The following is a 19,697-nucleotide window of genomic DNA, read 5'->3' as shown; positions in this document are numbered from 1 at the left end:
ACTACAGTGACCAGCTGTTTCAGGACATTATTGAGCCATTTAAAAATGAAGCTATATATTTGTGATCCTTTTTTGTTTTCTTTAGATTTACATCGTCAGTAGGAACCAGTGGGGCTGATGCTAAATGCAGACAGGGTAGAGATGTCAGAGATTAATGTATTGTTGGTTTTGGCCTTCTTATGTCATTTGTAAACATATGAAATAATGCCAGTCTGATATAATTGACATGCAAAAGCTGAAACATGAAGACACATTTTATTCAAGTAGAGCGTTTGAAGGGACACTGAACATCTAAAAGAACACTTACACAATCCAATGCAATAGAAATTTACCGTCCATCTCATGCATAACAACAGTACTGTTCAATTCTGAATCTTCTCTACGAAACCAACAGCGATCAAAGCAGTGACTGTTTCCAACCTGAACAAAAAGTTAAAGTAGTTTGTTTTATTTTAAAGCAATTACATTATAAGATTTTCATGCCAGACTGTAGCTTTCAGCAGTTATCCTGCAGCTTTCAGCAGTTATCCTGTAGCTTTCAGCAGTTATCCTGGGATGATCCTCTAAATTTGACCAGTTTCAGACCGAAGTATTCCCTTCACATCAGTGACTGCATCCTGCATCAATGCCCATCTGCAGCATCAAGCTTGAATGAATGACATCAATTCTTCTACAGTACAACAAGCCATTAAAAGAATAGTGGTAGCAGTAATGGACTATCCTAAAGGTGAGAAAAGGACAGTGTGGAGGCAGTGAGTGAGCCAGCAGTCTGATCTCTGATGGAAAGTTGGAGATGTGCCAAGGGAGCAGCATCCAAAACCTTATTTATTAAAAGCTTTGGGGAAATGTATAGAGTATTACCCATTGCTGCAGACTCAATATAAATGTGTATTACACACAAACCTTCAGTCAGTGTTTGTCTGAAACATCTATCAACAGAAGATGAGACATTTGCTTCCAAAACTTCTGCTCCTCGCTATGTGTTGGTAACAGAGCTCCTGGTGTCTTCTGCAGGTTTGTTACTGTTGTGTTGAGTGTTGATATGTTGAGTCATGTCCTTGCGGTTGGTTGCTGTGTAGCCGCACTGTACACAAGTGTAGCGGCCTTTAGTGTGCTCCCAAAGGATGCGTCTGTTGCAGGCCATACCTGATGAGTCAAACAAACAGACTAATTAATGACTATTTCTAATTCTAACGCTATATTTTTAGCATGCATTTTGGTGCAAATTACAAACTTCAAGACATTCATGTAGACTTTGTGTTGTACTTTTAACCCAGAAATATATCAAATTATCATGAAGCAGGTCAGTTCACAGTGAGACAGTTTTATTTCTGCCTCACTTCACCATTTGTGTTTTATTTGAGAGTGTTCCCTTAGAGCTGCACTGATCAATATTTTTATATTAACAATGAATCAATACTAGTACATTGTTTGGTATCTGGTGAACATAGTAGAGCATTTGGCAGCTAAAGAGACCAAAACAGAGCTAAAGAGAGTAAATATTGGACTTGTATTCATCTGATGGACACAAACACAACTCTAAATGTATCTCAGTAACTCCACTAGCAAGTCAAATTTTCAAGTTGTCCGTTACTGTGGTTTATACCCAAATATCTTCTCTCAGCTCTACTTTGTGTTTATAACTAATTAGCATTAGCATGTTAGCATTCTAACAAGCTACACTAATATGGTAAATATTGTACCTTGTTTGCATCCGCTTATTAATTCACCGCATCAACATGTCATTAGCACAGCTGTGTTTAAGTACAGCTTCAAAGAGCTGCTAGCATGGCTGTGACTCTTAATCTTGACACTGATTTGATTCCTAGCTTACTACAAGGCATAGATAAAACTACAGATGCTTTGTGAAGTGAAGTGCACAAAGAACAGTGAAAACATGAATCTGTTGTGCTCCTGAGTGATTTGCACCTTTGATGGCTGCATGATAAAAAGCGCTCTGTAAGTAAATGTGCGGCCCTTCTGGCAGGGTACAGTGGTGTGCTTTAGTATGAGGAGACCCTCACCTTGATTCTTCTTCCACATAGCTGCAGACCCTGGTGGAGAGTGAGAGGCTGATGCTGGAGGAGGAGGAGGGGGGGGCTCAGGAGACCTGGTTTGTGGCTGGTGCTGAGCCGGGGAATCAGGGGGCCCGGGAGCTGCTGTTGGTCTGTCAGGCTGAGCTGCCTCTGTGAGCTGTGGAGAGGAGGCCTCCTGTTTAAACAAGCTGGGGGGAGCAGCAGAGTCTGGCTGAGGAACAGCAGCAGGGAAGGAACCATCTGGGTGTGTGGTCTGAGAGGGTAGTTGCTGCTGTGTAGACACTGCATCCGGCTGTGCAGGGTTCACCTCCATGGCCATGGGGGTCATGTTTGGGTTTGTCCCCGCAGCAGGTTGAGGGGATGTCAGTTCAGCCTTTGTTTTTCCCCGTGGCACTTTGGAACAGGTGTGCAGGTGAGTCAGGAGGCCGCGGTAGGATCGCAGCTTTGTGCGACAGCTCTCACACCTTCAGACAGAGGACCAGTGTTACATTACATACAATATATAAATAAACAAAGAGCATCTTAAATATGAGTGCAACTCACAGGAAGAATATGTTGGGTTTGTGATGATGCCTCATATGTTCCATCAGTTTCTGCATGTTGGGGAATGAACCACTGCAGCCGACAGTGGAGCAGAGCAAGACTTTTCCTGAGGAGAGGACAGAAATATCATCATAACATCTCCCTCTAAACCCACGTCTCACCAAACAAAACATGGAGATCAATGTTCACCAAACAAAGAGATTGTTTGGTGATCAAGAGATAAATTTTTACAACCAAAAGGACAAAATGATGTTATATAAGGAAGTGATAAGTGATGAAAACCTCCCAGAGCTAAATGTGATATCTTCAGAAAGCTTATTTTGTCAAACTAACAATCCAAAACACCGGAATATTGAAACTGAAATGATATAAAACTGCAACAATAATGACGATTTTTTAAAAATAGAAGCAGGAAAACCTTCAATTAGAGAACTGGAATCAGCTTAAGTTTGACATTCTGGCTTAATAAATAACTTAAATCAACTGATTGTCCAGCTTGTTGCCAATTAATTCTCTGTCGATTGATATATTGATTGAACTCTTATGGCATGTCATAATATTTGATTTGATTTATTGATTGATTGGGACAGTGTGCAGTTTTTAAACATTAAAGATGCACTGCACCAGAGTTAGCTCAGAGCTAATTTGCATCCACAGTCCCCCACAATCAAAACATACAACAGCACAACAACAAACATTACAAGGCAAAAAACACACAGAACACACCATATAAAATATAAAATACAAAGCTACACACAACAGCACATCACATACACATATCTCTGATGACACTTCTCAAACATTAAAAAGATGAGCTCAGATTTTTGCGAGTCTTTCTTACAATACTCATACTGAATATTAGCTTTGAACTCTTCAATGTATGTAGCCTATGGCATGTGCATGTTGTATGAAGACAGATTCAAACTTCTCCTTTAAAAATCGCCAGGAGGATAAGAGACACATCAGAGTCAGGCTGAGCAGAGCTGTCAGGATCAGCTGGGTTATGGTATGAGTTCATCTGATCAAACTCAGAATGCTTCTTCTTGCTGTCTGAGGAACATGAAGCAAGTGTCATGATAGTCTGAGCTGCCCTCACGATGATTCACTGATGAAATTAAGGATGAGTTGGCTCATTCTGTCAGGTGGGAAATACTGTATCCATCAACATGGAGTATCACTATTATAAACGTGCTTATAAATAAGTAGCTCGTTGTGTCAGGTGGGAGATGAAGCTATCAGAGTGAACTACCGTGCACATACACTGGCTTTAAAGAAAGGTAAGATGTTGCTCTTCTACCTTGAACGCATATTGCAAGCCGTTTATCTGTAACTGCATCATAACCTCTTTAGGGAAAGTGACCTATTTAAGCATAAAAATCGATCCTCTCGATGCCATTAAAATAGCATTACATTACGAAGATATATTTAACTTTCCGTCTGCAGGACTCACCAGGAAGGGACTGAGCTGGCATCTCATGGTCTTTGACGTGTCTCTCCAGACTAGTCCTGTCGGTGTAGACCCGCTTACATCCGTATAACGGACACGGTATCCTCTGGTTTCCTGAAACTGACAAACAGGACTTTATAAAATGTCCATAATATAGCTAGTTATGTGACAGCAACAGTGTAAGTATTTCACGAATGAACTCAAGCTGGTTAGCATGCTTGCTAGTCGGCTGGCTAGCTGCACACAGCTGGTGTTATTATACACAGTGGCGTAGAAACGTCGCGCATTAGACACCTGTCTGCAATATTTAATCTAAATTACAAACCTCCATTTCCATTTTCTGCTGCTTGCACGGCTGTGCCGCCTGAAGACATCGTAGTGGCAGAGTACCAGGGACCTGCAGAGACAACAATGAACCAAAAATGGACTACAAGAACCAGAATGCAATGCAAAAAATATAGCGCATGCGTACAAGGGTTTTCTGCGTTTTTTTTCCTTTTCTCTTCGGTTTAAGTCTTCTTCTTCCTCTTTGCGTTTTATGGCGGATTGCAGTACCAATTTATAGGTGCATACCGCCACTTACTGTACCGGAGTATGTACGGGATCCAGTTTACAATAGCCTACTCAAAAAAAAAACTGTACTATATCCATGAATATATACTGTACTATATCCTGTTAAACAATCCGGTGTTTACTAAGCATTCAACTTCCCTCACCTTATCACCACTAGTTCCTAGTATCTCTTCCAAATCCCATCCCCGTTTGGCCTCTCTCACCCTTTGTTGTAACCCTAACTCTTCCTTCATTATATTTGACACAGTGCATTAATATTTGTTGAGCATTTTCATATTACAATGTCATATTACAATGCGCACATGCTTGTGAATTTACTTTTCTCAATAAAAATAGTGTCTTATTTAAATCAGTGTGATCGCATCTCAGTCTGAATAGCACTACTTCCTCTCTTCTATTTCTTCCTTTAACACTCTGTGTTAAACTGTTTTTGTATCCTATAGTATGTTCTGACCTTACCGTCCTCATCCCACTTTTTCTGCCAAAGTTCCGATAATTTATTTTTAATTGTCTTTTTCCAAACAGAATGTCCGTTATATGTCTCATATTTACTGCTCTTTTTGTTGTCCTATCTGCAAATTCATTACCCTTTAATCCCATACGTGCAGATACCCAACAAAATTCTACTACTATTACCATTGTCTGAATTCTAAATAAACATTGCAAAATTTCAAACAATAAATCTTCCCTGATTGATTTTAAGCTTTGTAAGCTCAGAAGAACTGCAGCAGAGACAATATACAGGACCACCCTGTCAGGTCTTACTTCTTCTACCCACTGCAGAACAATAATCACCTCCATCATCTCAGCTGTATAAACTGATAACTTCCTACATGATCTTTCTGGTCTTTTGAGTCATCAGTAAATATCTGTAAGTAAGTATAAAAGTGAGTCATTATATACTGGTTTGCAGCATTTTTCTTTTTGGATGAAGCCATTTTTTAAACGTTTTACTTTGTTCTTTGTTTCTTTACCGTTCTTGTCTTTTTTCTCTCCATAAATAAGCTTTGATTTTTTCTTCCATTTCTATTGTTATAATAAATTTGAATATAATAGTTTGGAGAAAACCAAGTCTTTCCATTGTAAGCTATCTGGAATACTGGGCAGTGCAATAAAAACACATATATTTGTTTAAAGAATTTGCACAACTTTAGGTACAATATCTACTATGATGGGTTTCCACTGTGACTTCAACATATGGTCATGTCATGTAGAGGGGCCCTTTGTCAAAATATAATTTTAAGAGCTTATTATTTTAAATCATATAGTGATCAAATGGTTCATATTCCTAAATAAAATAGTATTTAATCAAATTACCATGACTGAAATGATGCACAGAGAACCTGCAGCCAGGTTATTTCAGCATAAGTAGGGGGCCAACAGCAACTTTTGCCCTGGGGCCACCTACCAGGTTAGTTTGGCTGTGGCTTGATGTAATATGAGTGTGTAATTTTTAGCCGTACGTGTGCCTGCATAACTGTTTCAACTTCAAGTAAACAAAAGAGTACAAGAAGAAGCTTGTACACAATATTATTTTTTCCTTCCTTAAATTTCCTTCAACCAGGTGAACAAAGGAATATAATAAATGTGTCTGTTGTGTATAATCAAAGGCTGGAAAAAAGTAGATCCTTGAGTCTTCTATCATGCACTTAAATGCTGTGTGTTGTTAGAGAGTTTCTAGCTTCATTTCCAGATTTGTAGGAGAAAACTGCGACATGGACAACTTGGAGTGTTTATTGGTCTTACGAACATAGTGTAAATTAAATATACATACACACAGTTATTGCATTGTATGTTCATACACTAATTGTACAAAGGAAAAATCCAGTGATTGCATTGTTTTTGAAAAAAGTCATCTTTATACAATAATTAATTTCATGAGGGCTTCAAGGACGAGTCGGGCTCTCTAGATCGGACTAGCCAGATGTTCTACATCATTTCTGTAAACCAGTAATCATCATTCAACAAGCATTCATATTTAAATTCAGCAGGACATTTGCATATCACGGTACAGTAAAGTACTACAAAACCATTAGATTTGTCATGCAAATCATTACAAAAAACTAGTGTCATCACTTTGTGAAACTACCCATGAAGATATAATATGTATTTACTCCATGCAAAAATAGCAATTTATTTCACAGACCATTAATTTACACCTGGCATTAAAATGCATCTTTAGTGCCCCAAAACTGGTCAATAACACAACTGAACTAAAAATGGCATTTAGTTTCATCTTGATCATGGCAGAGTTGAGCTGAGGAAACAAGAATGCATATGAAAACATCTAATTCAGGATGCAGTATTTCTCTACAAGAGACCAAAGAGTGTACATTTGATAGTGAGGTTTGATTCCAGTGGAAATTGTTAAAAATGTACGACTCTGTTTAGTGCATAAATCCAGTGGATTCATAAACATGAACAAAGCATAAACAAAAATGCAAACATGCACACATATAATTCCTTAAGTTCTGTTTTTTACAAGCTGGGTTTTATTTTTGTAGTTTAGGTCATCATTCCTATTGGTTGTAACATTTCTGCACCGGTGAATGGATGCTGTTAGACTCAGCTTTACGGCTGAGAGCATTAGGGAAAGCAACAAATTCACCCAGTTTAACTCAGTTATCTACAACAGTGGTTCACAACTTTTTGGCTTGTGACCCCTTAAAATCAAACTATCTACTAAGTCTACTTGTGATCCATCATCAGTGGTTGCATATGTTCAGATTAACCAAACAGGGGGATTCCTCTTAAATCGGAATAACATGAGATTATCCAGTAATTAACTGTTAAACTGAGGACTTGTTTTAAACGAGTCAGACTGCTCATGTTGCTGGTCCTAATGGAACAGACCAGTCATTACGCTCTATCTCTACCAACAATAACTATCAAAACTGAATGCAATACCCAGGTTATAAAAAGAAGAATTTATCTTTAAGGCCACAAAGACAGAAGGTGCAAGGTCATCAAATCCTGCCCCCAGGAAGACAGAGAAGGCTTTCGCTGTGTAACCACAACAGTATTAAACCTGACAATACAATAAGAACAATGATAAAGATGCTGGTAGGTTTATCTCTAAATGTCCATGTGCTTCTGTGGTTATATGATTCAAACATCTACAGCATATTTTCTGTCTGTGAGAGCTGCTGCAGTGCGAGGTTGGTTTATTTACAGTGTAAAGCACCGTTCTACAGCAAACATCACAGAGTGACTCACAGTAAAAAACAAGTGGGACAGACAGAGACACAATAGAGTGATGGAAAAATGAAACAAAAGCTAGTCTACACAGGGGGGTCTTGAGCTGAGTAAGTTGCTGAGCTGAGTTTGCTTTAAGAGAGGGACCACTGGCTAGTTACAGTATACAGGGCTGTAGTATCTCAGTAATGTAGCTGAGAGTCTGACCGTGCAGTAAATTGAAAGATTAGCCACAAAGTCAATGTAAAAACATGAGTGGATGTGAATGCAAATTCTCTCTAGACAGCACCACATGAGGAGAAGATGGTTGCTACCTAGCTACAGCCAAGCTAAGTGGGCACCTGTTGTTGCCAACTTGTTTCTGAGTTTGTTTTAGATCCTTTCTGCCCCCTAGTGGTCAAACATTACTCAATGCAGCTTTAAAGGTGAACTCCTTCTGCAGCTCCAGAGGGAGCTTATTGAAATCTGATAAATTGCCTCAAATGCTGTCATTGTAGAGTTGCATTGTAGGTAATGTGGTTGCCAGGTTTCGACCAAGATCCCAGGAACACATATAGTGGCCAAATCAGGTAATTACAACTTCAGTTTTAATCACATGATGCATGCTGGTCCAAAACATTTTTTCCCCATACACAATCACTGGAAAAGGAGCAGCAGTAAAACGGTAAAACAACAATCACAAACCCCCGAAATGAGTCCTTTTATTTTCAGAATTTGATCCATTCAGTCCAATAATATCTGGAAAGTCTAGAGGAGCCATATCATGAAATTATTTTATCCAATTCATGTGGTCAGGGAGCCAACGGGAAGCCAACTCGGCCAGTAAAAGTCACGGATGTGCATACTCTAAACCGCCCAGCTGGAGAAGGACTCTAGTGAACTCTACAGGGAAAGTTGAGGAATCCTGCAGAAAATGCAGCACTGAGCAACTTTCACAGGAATGGTTGGGGCTCCATTAACGGCTATCTAGTTCTCCTTAATATATTGATTTTAATACTTTTCTTTAACTGTCCATCATGAGTCTGACAATGTTATAGAAGTGCAATGCTAAAATAGTGGAGTACTCTTTTAATGAAGAGGACACATTTTTGATTAAGACATTCAAATGTTAATTGGGTAAATTGCACCAGGATTCCGAGTTGCATTTAATACCAGGTGTCTTCATTATTATTCATAACAATGACATTTAGCGTTACTACATCTTTTAAAGTACAGTATATTAGACTGAATGACAAGTAATCATAATATGCTAGGAGCATGGGGACCTTTGTTGCATGTCATGTCCCTCTCTGTCCCCCTTGTGTCCTGTCTGCTTCTCCACTATCAGCTGTCAATACAAAAATGCCCAAAAACAAAAAATAAAAATAATATGCTCAAATGTAGTGTTTCTACACGGGATATGTTTCAGTCACGCTTTGCAGTCGTACGTCTCACGTGCATCTGACGGAACAGATATGCTTCTTTCTTAATCCATACAGCTGTCTGCACAGGCTCGCATTTCACTCACACTTTGAGCACATAAGCATATTTTAAGTTTTAGGTCTATTTCTTCCCTTTTACACTTGTAGCTCCAGTAACTGTTTGTTGGGCTCTTAGTGTTGCCAAAATGTGGGTGACCTACAGTCAATACTGTTCCTGAACACATCCTGTGTAGACACAAGCAGAGGACTGAAGCTGCTGCTCTGCTCACACGCTGCTTTCACTACTGTTTAGACAGTGTGTAAGAAGCCCTGAGTATACAATATGAGTAAGTATAAGGGCTTTTTCTACATAGTCAGCATGTGTTCACAGCATGCATGAATAAATATTCTACAACCATCATTTTCATAACTCTGAAAGAAAATACGCTCTGTGAACCAAACCCAGAACAATCACAGTATGTTGAATGTGTGAATATGTAAACAGGTCATGCCATGGACATTACAAAGCTGTTCTATCATTGGTTCAGCTCTGGACATATGTAGTTAAATAGAGTTCAGATGTGAACTGACACCTTGGATTTGTTGTGTCCATGGTGTTGATCACATAGCTGAGCACATTTTGGGAGAGCTGGTTTCTGCGTTCGCCTTCTGCCGGATGCACTCTGGATGATTAAAAGACAACAAGGAAGCAAGTCATTATGCACTGGTCAACACCATGGTAGCGGATCAGTGATAACACATGAACAGTTACTGCAGTCTAAAACAATAGCACAGTGCAGTTTGATGGGCTCACCTGCCAAGTCTGTCCGGGAGATTTCCACCAGCCCCTCGTAGAGGCCTTTGGTCGGGTTCTCCCCCGCCATCACCACTCCATGAAGCCAGATTAACAGCATTCGGTGACCGTGCTCCTTGAAGCTTTTTGTACCTGAAATATTATAATTATAGAATTATAATACATCAAAAGTTTGAGATAAGTTGACTGAAACCTGAGAGAAACGACAACAATCCCTTCTTTTGCTGTGAGAGGAGTGAATGAGGCAAAACTAGCATGAGGGAAAACAGGCAGGCAGACAAGTTGATAGAACCATCTTTGTGTTTTCAACCATTTTTGAATGGTTAGCATAGCTCACCCGTCCACTGTTGTTCTATAGCTCGTATATGTGCGTCGCTGAACTCCCAGTGTTGCGCCAGAATCTTCCATTCCCCGCGGCAGAGGTGCTTGGTGGCCAGGCTCCACAGGACAGAGCGGAGATGTTGTGTCTCTGGCTGGTGGTCCTGCTTGAAGCTCAGGTGCCTCCCCACCCAGGAATCCTGCTCACTGCCCATGTGATCCTGAATCCAACAGGAAATCAGCAGGGAAAGCACTTCTTCATACATAATGTAGGAGCAAGCGTTGTCTTAAAGTCACAGTGAAATGGTCATGTGATGTATTTCCAGGTATCTTAACATAGCTGAAAACCAAACACACACCTCCTACTAAGATATTTCGCTGCTAGCTACCCAGACGCTGAAATAAAGATAAACTCACCTTCTCCCATTTATAAAAACGGTCGGCTTTGATGATCATGTCAACCAGGATGACATGGTTTCCTCTTGCTGCCACCTCCAGACAGGTTTTCCCCTGCTGTATGTGTCACACAGCCAGTTCAGAACACTCATACTTCATGCTTCTATGTGATTAGTAACTTAAAATTTAAAATTAGAACACAGCAGTTTTACTTGCCATAAAACATTTTAATTAACATGATTAAACTAATATTCATATTCTGCAAATATCAGGGTATGTAATCATTTTAGGAAGGACAAAATCAATAAATCCTGATTCTGTTTTGGTGAAAGTCTGTTCTATGTGTTACCTTGTCAGTCAGATTGAGGTTAACACCAGAAACTAGCATCATCTCAGCCATGTCCTGCCAGCCATGCTCCGCTGCTATATGCAAAGCAGTCTGTTGTCTCTGTGAACCACATGACCACAATCTGTTAAATTACGTGATTGCACTGTAGCCTTTGTGTCACTGATTACGAGATCCATAACCGCATCACATGCATGCTTGAGTAACATGCAACATGGCATTCTTAGATCGTCACACCAAGGTTCTCTAATGTGTACCACTGCTGTTGTACAGGCTTGTACTCACATTATCAGCAATATCCAGGTCACAGTCAGCATCTATCAGTAGCCGTGCAACCTCTGTGTGATTGTTGAACACGGCCAGGTGGAGAGGTGTGTTCTGTTGCTGTTTCAAACACAGAGAAAGAAGACATGAACTACTTTTTATCTGGTATGTGAATAATACCAGTACAAAGGAGCCTCAGTGACCTCCAAGTTTGTTTTTGGAACAGTTCAATAATATAGTAGATACATTTACTAAAATCTATGGGTCGTTAGGAATATAGTATATCCATTAATAGTCATGTTTACTGTGAATACTCTCCACTGATTTTACACATAAAAGGTCTATTTAGTAGTCATTTAGATTAATACTCTGTGTCTGTGGTGTAATCTTCTTCTTCTGTGGCTCTGCAGCTTTGTTGAGTCTCAAAAAAAACAGATGATGTCATCAAGTATATTAAAAAAAAAAACCCAAAAAACAAAGAACTATTCCTTTAGACATAATTACCACCAGGCTAATAATAATAATTCTAATAATTCTGCTGTTGCTGCGTGCTCTGTCTCCAGACTGTGCAGTCCAGCACTAAACAATGTACTGTTGTACAGCGCTGTAGAAGTGGTGGGTGTGTTCACAAGTACAACAAACCACACCTGTCCAAATCTTTGTGCGATGTTCCATGTGATCAGAACTGCATCAATATTGAACCACTGAACAAAGACGTCAGTGTGACGTTTTTTCTTCCATATGAGATTTAGAATGTTTAAAGTATAAAATTACAACAAAAACAGATTCTTCCATTTTTGCCGTTTTGGCTAAACTGTCTCAGTCGGAAGACTTTATTCATGCTTAATACGAAGCACATGATAGCTGACATTACTTACATTGTCTGAAGCATCTATGTTGATTCGTGCCTCCACCAGCAGGCTGGCCTCTCTGTCAAAGCCATGCTGGGCCACGTAATGGAGAGCATTCATATTCCTCTGCAAACAACAGGAAGGGTTCAACATCACGGTCAACAGATAGTCTACATTGTAATCCCTTGTGTCTACGGAAAATGATACATTACTTAAAAATGAGTAAACCATACATTCGTTTGTGCGTTGACATTACAGCCAGACTCCAGCAGCAGTCTGACACATTCACAGTGACCTCCATCAGCTGCCAGGTGCAATGCTGTAAGACCATCCTAAAAACACAACAGGCACGTTACAGTCAGGGAACACTGCACGCTGAGCATGTTATCTGTCTGTAACATGACAGTTGCTCATCACAGGATGCCAGAACCCAGAGTGACATCTTAACATTTGACAATGTTTGGTATTTTTACTTGGTTATTTTTTATGTAAACAATGAAGTGATTATCAGAATTGTCACTAACTTTCTGTTCTGAGTAGAAACAGATATTCCACCAGTGTAAACAAACATAGTCACATTCAGAACAAACCATTACTTAAATAAACTAAAAAAAGAATATTAAATATAAATGTTTCCAAAAGTCACAAAAACACCTATATACTGTTCAAAATAGACAGACACTGGTATTCTATTCTATTCTATTCTATTCTATTCTATTTCAAAAGTGAGTTACCCATATTTTGACCTAAATTTTACATCTCCACACAGTCAAAAAAAGAAAGAAAACACTGTTTACTGCAGTTTTACAGTAAACAAAGTCTTCTTGCACCACTAAAAAAACTTTCTGTGTGAAATCAAAAAGTGGAGAAAGTGCAAACAGGCTGCCAGTTATGTACCACAGTCCCTCTAATTAAGTATACGGTCTGGTCCGGTTCACTCACTATGTTTCGCTCATCCACATCTACTCCGGTCTCCATGATCTTCTGCAGGACCTCTGTGTGCCCGTGCTGTGCTGCTAGATGCATGGCTGTGTTCTCTTCCTGTAGTCCAGACATAACAACAAATTACAACTGGAGACAGCTTCCTCTACATGCAGTATATCCATCTCAACATGCCAAGAGGGGCCTCTGACACCTAGCTTGTTTTCTGGTCAAAAGTTGACTTCAAAACACAGGACTGATGGATGTCTTCCAGCTCACATTAGCTTAGTCAAGGAGTGGTCATTGCAGTCTTACATTTTAGCTGCTTAAGTAGAAATTCAAAACAACTTCCTATAGTCTTTCAGTCATGCACAACAGCCCCTGACATGCTTATTACTTATTGTTACTACTTTAATATGTTTGTTAATGTGTTGTGTGTCACTACCTTGTCCTTCAAACCATGAGTGCACCCCATTCCAATCAGAAAGTCCACCACTTCAAATTGTCCATGTTCAGCAGCCAGGTGAAGAGCTGTCTTCCCTGACTGGTCAGAGAGACATCCTCAGGTTACACATATACTCTATTCTACACTATGTTCAGATAATAGCACCCTGTTGCATTCATGTTCATGTCTCTTCCTTTATTGTCCCACTGTTGACAGCAAGAGCATGTTTGTTAAAGTAAAGACATGGAAAAGAAAGGAGCGTCAGGCAAACAGTCACCTTGTCCACTCTGTCCAGAGAGATGTCTTCCAGGTCCTCCATGATGAACTCCAACACTCTGATGTGGCCTCGCTGGGCAGCACAGTGCAGCATCCTCAGACCATCCTAACACACACACACACACACACAAACACACACTGTTGACACGCACGGTTTCCTTCTGTCTGTAGTGACACTGAAAGGAAGCAGCTCTTACTTTGTTCTCACAGTTGAGTTTTGCCCCGCAGGACACCAGGATCTGCAGGATTTTCAGGTGACCGAACCAGGACGCCAGAAGCAGAGCATTCATGCCAAACTGCGGAACAGCATTTAGAACTGTATTATGTTATATGACAGTGAAGCTCTGATAGTACAAGGCAATGTTTCCCTAGGGGACAAGGAGAGACAAAGGCAGAAGATAAACAGCAACAACAGGCTTATGGCATCATACCCTGAGGGCTGAGTTCAGTAAAGTTTGGTTGCAGACTGTATGATACAATGTGTTGAATGTATGGTGAATAGTAGCTCTCATAGTGAATAGCTATTATCTTAAGGCTTAACTAAACCTTTTTTATATTCTACAACAGACTTGATCCAAAGTGCTTCACAACACAGAGAGATCAAGCTCTCAAAGGGAAACTCAATCGATTTTCCACATCAGCGTGTTTCCGTGTGTTTGGGGAGTACTAATGCATAACTGAACAACACTAGGTCAAAAGCCAGTATACGGCTGGACCGTGTATGACACACTAGAGGGCTTTTAGTTTGTATGTCGTCTGGTTACCATCAGACATGGACATCATCAGCATTTTTATGGTGATTGTTTATATGTAAATCTAAGTTCATTTAATTGTATAGCACTTTTCATACAGTAGATGTAACTCAAGGTGCTGTACACATAACAAAAACTTTAAATATATATACGTAAAATACATCGCACCAGATTTTGGGTGTGGACTATATGCTGCTCTTGTAAGAAGGGTTGAGTTAAGATTTAGGCTTTTTTTTATATGTTTCATATATTATTTCACTTATTCACAACCTGAAAGATATTTTTAATGCAGTAACTATCAAGTTAATCATTAATGCTACGTGTAAATGACCCAATACAGGGTGTTTCATGTGTGTAAAGTTTGCATTCATAAATATATTTGTTAAATTGCTTTTATTTTATTTACCATGAACACTTAAGTGCTTCATTTTGAAAAGACACTAGACGCATGTAACGTGCAGACATTGACAGGAAGTTACACTGGCAACCACGTACAGATCCTCTCTTCTCAAAAAGGCCTTATTTGGATAAATTGATCACCTGATAAATATTAAAACTTCATAAAGTGACATATTAAACAATCCTACAGTAGATTACAAAAGCTTAATCGCCATTGCTGTCGGTTGGTGCAAAATGCATTCTGGGATACTTAGTTTTGTCAGTCAGTGAGTCAGTGATGGACAGACGTTATAGGACCTAAGATTTTACCATGTTGTCATCACAATTGTCAGCTTTTGTCTGACACAGCCCAAACCTGCACAGTGTATCAGAATAATTAACAGGTAAGGCCAGCCTTTGATTCTCCATATTTTTATGGGAATGATCTACACCAACATGGCTTATACCTTAAGCTAAGTTGGTCATAACTTGGCGCTTTAAGTCCAACCTAATAGTTACACCGGTTGCACCATCTAGGTTTAACAGTTGAAATATACCAGGCACAGACATGGCGTGGTGTGTGGTGTATTTCAGACAGGAGAGAGTTATTATCCATTGGACATCTACAGAAAGTAATGAGGAGCTGATTGAGAGGTTGGATTCTGCAGGAGAGATCTGTTTGAACTTATTGACGAGCTGCCACCAGACCTACAGTTTGTGTCAGACCACAACGCAACGTTGTCACCTGCTGCTAACAAAAAATATAGCTTGCACAGTAAGTATAATTAGTCTATTTCTTCCATTACTCACACTTAAGCTTCAATAATTTCCTTTATGCTGTCATTACTCTGAATTATTCATTTCATGCATAAAACTGTCTGAAAATTATGCTGACTAACTGAACAAATGTGTAAACACAGAGACATATGGGCTACATAACTTGGAAAATGCAGGATTAAGCTAAATAAAGTTGACAGATAAAGGTCATTCAATCAAGTGAAAAAGAAGGTTACAAGTAAAGTAAACAAAAAAAAGTGAATGGATTAAAGTCCTAAAATTGGCGCATATCTTGGTCAGCTCTGCTCTGTGTGGTGATCTGTCCTAATCAATGTGTCAGCACCATGGATAGCGTCATGGGCCGAAGGGGGGAGAGGGAGATAGAAAATGACTATCCATGGTGCTGACACACTGATCAGGACACGTCACCACACAAAGCAGATCTGCGTCAATTTTAGGACTTTAATCCAATCACTTGTTTTCCTTTTAAATCATCACCTCATGTTAATTCTAAATATGAAAGAGGCAGTGAAATTGCCTTTTCTTTTTCTCTGATCCTCCATAACATTGCCGCAAATTAGAAATGATTAGTTACAATAAGCAAGACAGCGGGAGATTGTTAACAATGTATCCTAGCAACGCACGCTGCTAGGCAATAGCCATAGTCACATGGGCATTCACATGGACACACATCACTAAGACCGGGCGCAGTTCAGACTAGGCTTAAGTTTGGTTGGTGCAACCGGTGTAAAGTCCATTCTAAAGACTGGTCTTAACAAAGACTGACTTAGCGGTTAGGACCAGGCTTAGTAAAGAACGGTTGGTGCAACCCATCCCATCCTTCTGTAGGTAGGTTGGATCAGTATTCATTCAGTTATATCTCTCAGTCACAGAGAATTATTACTGTAGTATTAAGGAATTTATTTAATGGCAGCTCTTCAAGTAGTGTACATACAGTGTCCCTCTCATCGACTTCGGTGTCATGGTCCAGTAGGAGACGTAAAGCCTGTTCATTCCCAGCTCCAGCTGCCCAGTGCAGTGCTTTGCGCTCTATCTGTACAGAGATAGAGAGACATGAATACTGTACTTTGTCAGTTTAAAAAAAATAAAAAATAAATCATGATATTTGATTAAACACTTGAGCCTATGATAAGTTGACAGCACCAGTTCAATGACACCACCAGACTGTTAGACTTGTTGTAGCAGGAAAAGCACAAGTGTTACTATTAACATTAATGATGGCTCTGTTCCATTGAGCGCATCAGTGAACATTAATGCACAATATCAGTGACCTGGAAGTGACATTGCAATGCAGCCATGAGAAAAAGGCCTAATGGTTAACTGGAGGCGTCACCTCAATGCTGCTATAAAACATTGTACCCTAAAAGAGGAACCAAGCTTGCTTTCAAGAACAGTTCACTGGTGCGTGACTAAACCTGTATGAACAACTTATCTTAAATTATACATTAATTTACATTACTTCCTTCCTCCAAGTGCGTGTTGTCAAATTTGTTTGTGTTTAATAAGTGATGTGTTGGTGACATCAATGCAACATGCAACACCTAAAATAAAGGAAGTCCACATACAGCGGTCAGTGCAACATCTTAAAACAGACTGCAGATGTAGAGATTAACTACCATGTAAAGCTCCATGTTAACATACAAGTTTATTTATAATGTTTAACTCTTGCATTTCTTTTTGTTTCTCTTTCTTTCCTTTAGCACAGATGTTTATTTATGCATCAAGGCCCTACGATGGTATAAGATGTTCTGGGGGAAGTGCTTGTATTTTAATGAGAAGCACGCTACAGATAGAAAACTGTCAATCCTGCTGTATTATAGAGCTTATAAAAATCTATGAACACATTAAAAAATGAACTACCATTCACAGCTTCTGTGGAAAATGCAGCAATGGTTCCCAGTCACTGAATCCTGAAGCAGTCACTTCATCTGAATGATAAAAAAAAAACTGCACACAGTCTAACAGTCTATAGTCTGCATTGGAAAATGGTTGGAGTGGATTGTTTTAAAGACCCTTTAAGTTCATACAAACTTAACACTTTTTAAAAAACATTTAGGCTGTGTCCAAAATCATATAACAGACACTCAATAGTTTACTCTGTAGTTGGCAGGAAATTAAGAGTTTGGACACTTAAAAATTACAAACTGTAACTCTGTAAAATGATGAATTGCATTGTGGGATTGTTAGCAGAGCTGCAAGTCCATTTCTACTACTTTTTTGGTTCCATTGTGGGAATATTTCAGAGCAGTACACCTTTTTCACAGCAGACATTTTAAGTGTCAAAGTGGCACCAGCATAGGTGTAACTAATAAAATCAACAACAGCATTCAATCTAGGTGTATCTCTCCCAGAGCCCTGCCATTGTGCATTTGAATGGAAGTGAGCCATGATTAACCCTGTTAGTTCCACCTGTGCTTTTCCTGCTATGACAGGTCAAAGTGTCCGCTTTGAAAAGAGGACCTATTGTTATCAGCTGAAAATAACTTCTGTAGCAAAGCAAGGACAAGCAAGGCCTTGAAGAGTGTACATATTTATACTTCAGCTGGCTCACTTTATTTTTGGCCTTAACGTCCACACCCTTCTTGATCAGTTCCTGCATTTTCGCTGTGTCGTTCCTCTTCGCAGCATCGTGGAACTCTTTCTCTGAACAGAGCACTGTCAGGGATTAAGAACAAGGAGGGACTTTAAGTGTAGAAAAAACTGGGAAACAGTGAAAAGCAACAACAAAAGTTGAATTGCATTGTATTCTATGTCTAAGACGTGTGAAACCTAAACATTATTGGAATAGTGTTAAGAACTGAGCATTGGTATGCTGTACCTGGAGAATGAATACACACATAGTGGCTACAGTATTATACGAGTCATATCAGGCTAGAAACTTAACAAGCTCTTCATAACAGGATTTCACACTTCCCAAAATCTTCCACCCACCATGAGTTCATACACGTGACAGGTACATAGATATGGTTGAAAACCGATGGAATCGTCCTTTAATGTATCGACGTTTCCTGTTAAAAGGCTTTCTAATCTTTCATATGGAGAGAAACCCCACTTAAAATGTGGAAATAATAAGTTGTGACAATATCCTTTAGTTGTAGGAGCAAATTTGGCAGAAGGACAGTGTGTCGTTTTTGGAGGTTTGCATAAAGTGGAGAGAATGTAAAATATTAGCCTGTACAGGATGTAACGTTACTGCTTCCATATTAACATCGTGTACGACAGTTAACAGTAATAAGAGAATATCGTTGTTCCGTCTTGGCAACGCGGACATCCTGCTGCTGACAGACCACAGATATACTCACAGAAATCATCCTCTGACACCAGCTCGTCCTCCATCTTTGCGGGCTTTTAAAGGCGCCTCTGACTCTTTGCTTTCATCGCTCTCATTCTGCTCCAGGTTCACATATTTTCCAGCAGATACTACATGGAGGCTGGACGCTGTTTGACAGTTATTTCTGTCAAGTCACATAAAACACAACGACGTACTTCCTGTCATGACCTTCAGAATAAAACGCTTGTATGAACTTCTGAGTTAGGTTGAAACATTGTTTGTGCAACAATTATTTTCACTATCTGTCGAACTGTGCATTTACTGTTATCTGTAAAATACAAATAGCGCTTCCTAAAGGTGACATTATCATGTTGCTTTTTCAAAACCTGTTCAAAACCCCAATACTGTGTCAGATTTAGAAAGCTCCATTCAAAGCCACAGAAGACTTACAGCTATTTTCACAGGTTGAGGAGTAAGTACTCCTCACGACGAGTAAACTAATCTACATGTGTAAAATCTGTGGAGTGCCCCTTTATACTTTTATCAAAATAGTCAATTCATTTTCTGTCGAGTAATTAATTAACTAATTATTTCAGCACTAAAATGAATCAAATGAAGTTATAGTGGGCAAGCTGAAATAAAGTGGGCAGGTTTCAGCCAGGTCTGAAAAAAC

At 39.4% G+C, this 19,697-nt stretch overlaps 2 protein-coding genes across 3 annotated transcripts; both read right to left on the bottom strand.

The window, feature by feature from the left end:
- Positions 1-236: 236 nt before the first annotated feature.
- znf414 (zinc finger protein 414) lies at positions 237-4,534 on the bottom strand. Its single transcript, XM_042411599.1, has 5 exons — positions 4,352-4,534; positions 4,030-4,146; positions 2,580-2,685; positions 2,025-2,500; positions 237-1,146 (listed from the first exon to the last, which is right to left on the bottom strand). The coding sequence occupies exons 1-5, from the start codon at positions 4,398-4,400 to the stop codon at positions 977-979; spliced, it is 918 nt and encodes a 305-aa protein (XP_042267533.1). The 5' UTR covers positions 4,401-4,534; the 3' UTR covers positions 237-976.
- Positions 4,535-6,315: 1,781 nt separating this feature from the next.
- Positions 6,316-19,282, bottom strand: ankdd1a (ankyrin repeat and death domain containing 1A). Of its 2 annotated transcripts, none has more exons than XM_042419716.1 (15): positions 19,056-19,282; positions 18,305-18,408; positions 16,688-16,786; positions 14,023-14,121; positions 13,827-13,931; positions 13,550-13,648; positions 13,126-13,224; positions 12,417-12,515; positions 12,211-12,309; positions 11,354-11,452; positions 11,072-11,170; positions 10,744-10,839; positions 10,346-10,547; positions 10,009-10,140; positions 6,316-9,877 (listed from the first exon to the last, which is right to left on the bottom strand). In XM_042419716.1, exons 1-15 carry the CDS (start codon positions 19,087-19,089, stop codon positions 9,816-9,818), a joined length of 1,527 nt encoding a protein of 508 aa, XP_042275650.1. In that variant the 5' UTR covers positions 19,090-19,282; the 3' UTR covers positions 6,316-9,815. The 2 variants fall into 2 exon arrangements, with proteins under 2 accessions (XP_042275650.1, XP_042275658.1); XM_042419724.1 differs by lacking the exon at positions 19,056-19,282 and adding an exon at positions 17,614-17,681 and having other exon boundaries at positions 18,305-18,389.
- Positions 19,283-19,697: the final 415 nt, after the last annotated feature.

Source organism: Thunnus maccoyii, chromosome 1 (genome assembly GCF_910596095.1).
Source record: "Thunnus maccoyii chromosome 1, fThuMac1.1, whole genome shotgun sequence".
NCBI lineage: Eukaryota > Metazoa > Chordata > Actinopteri > Scombriformes > Scombridae > Thunnus > Thunnus maccoyii.
This window is presented reverse-complemented; position numbering and strand designations above follow the sequence as displayed.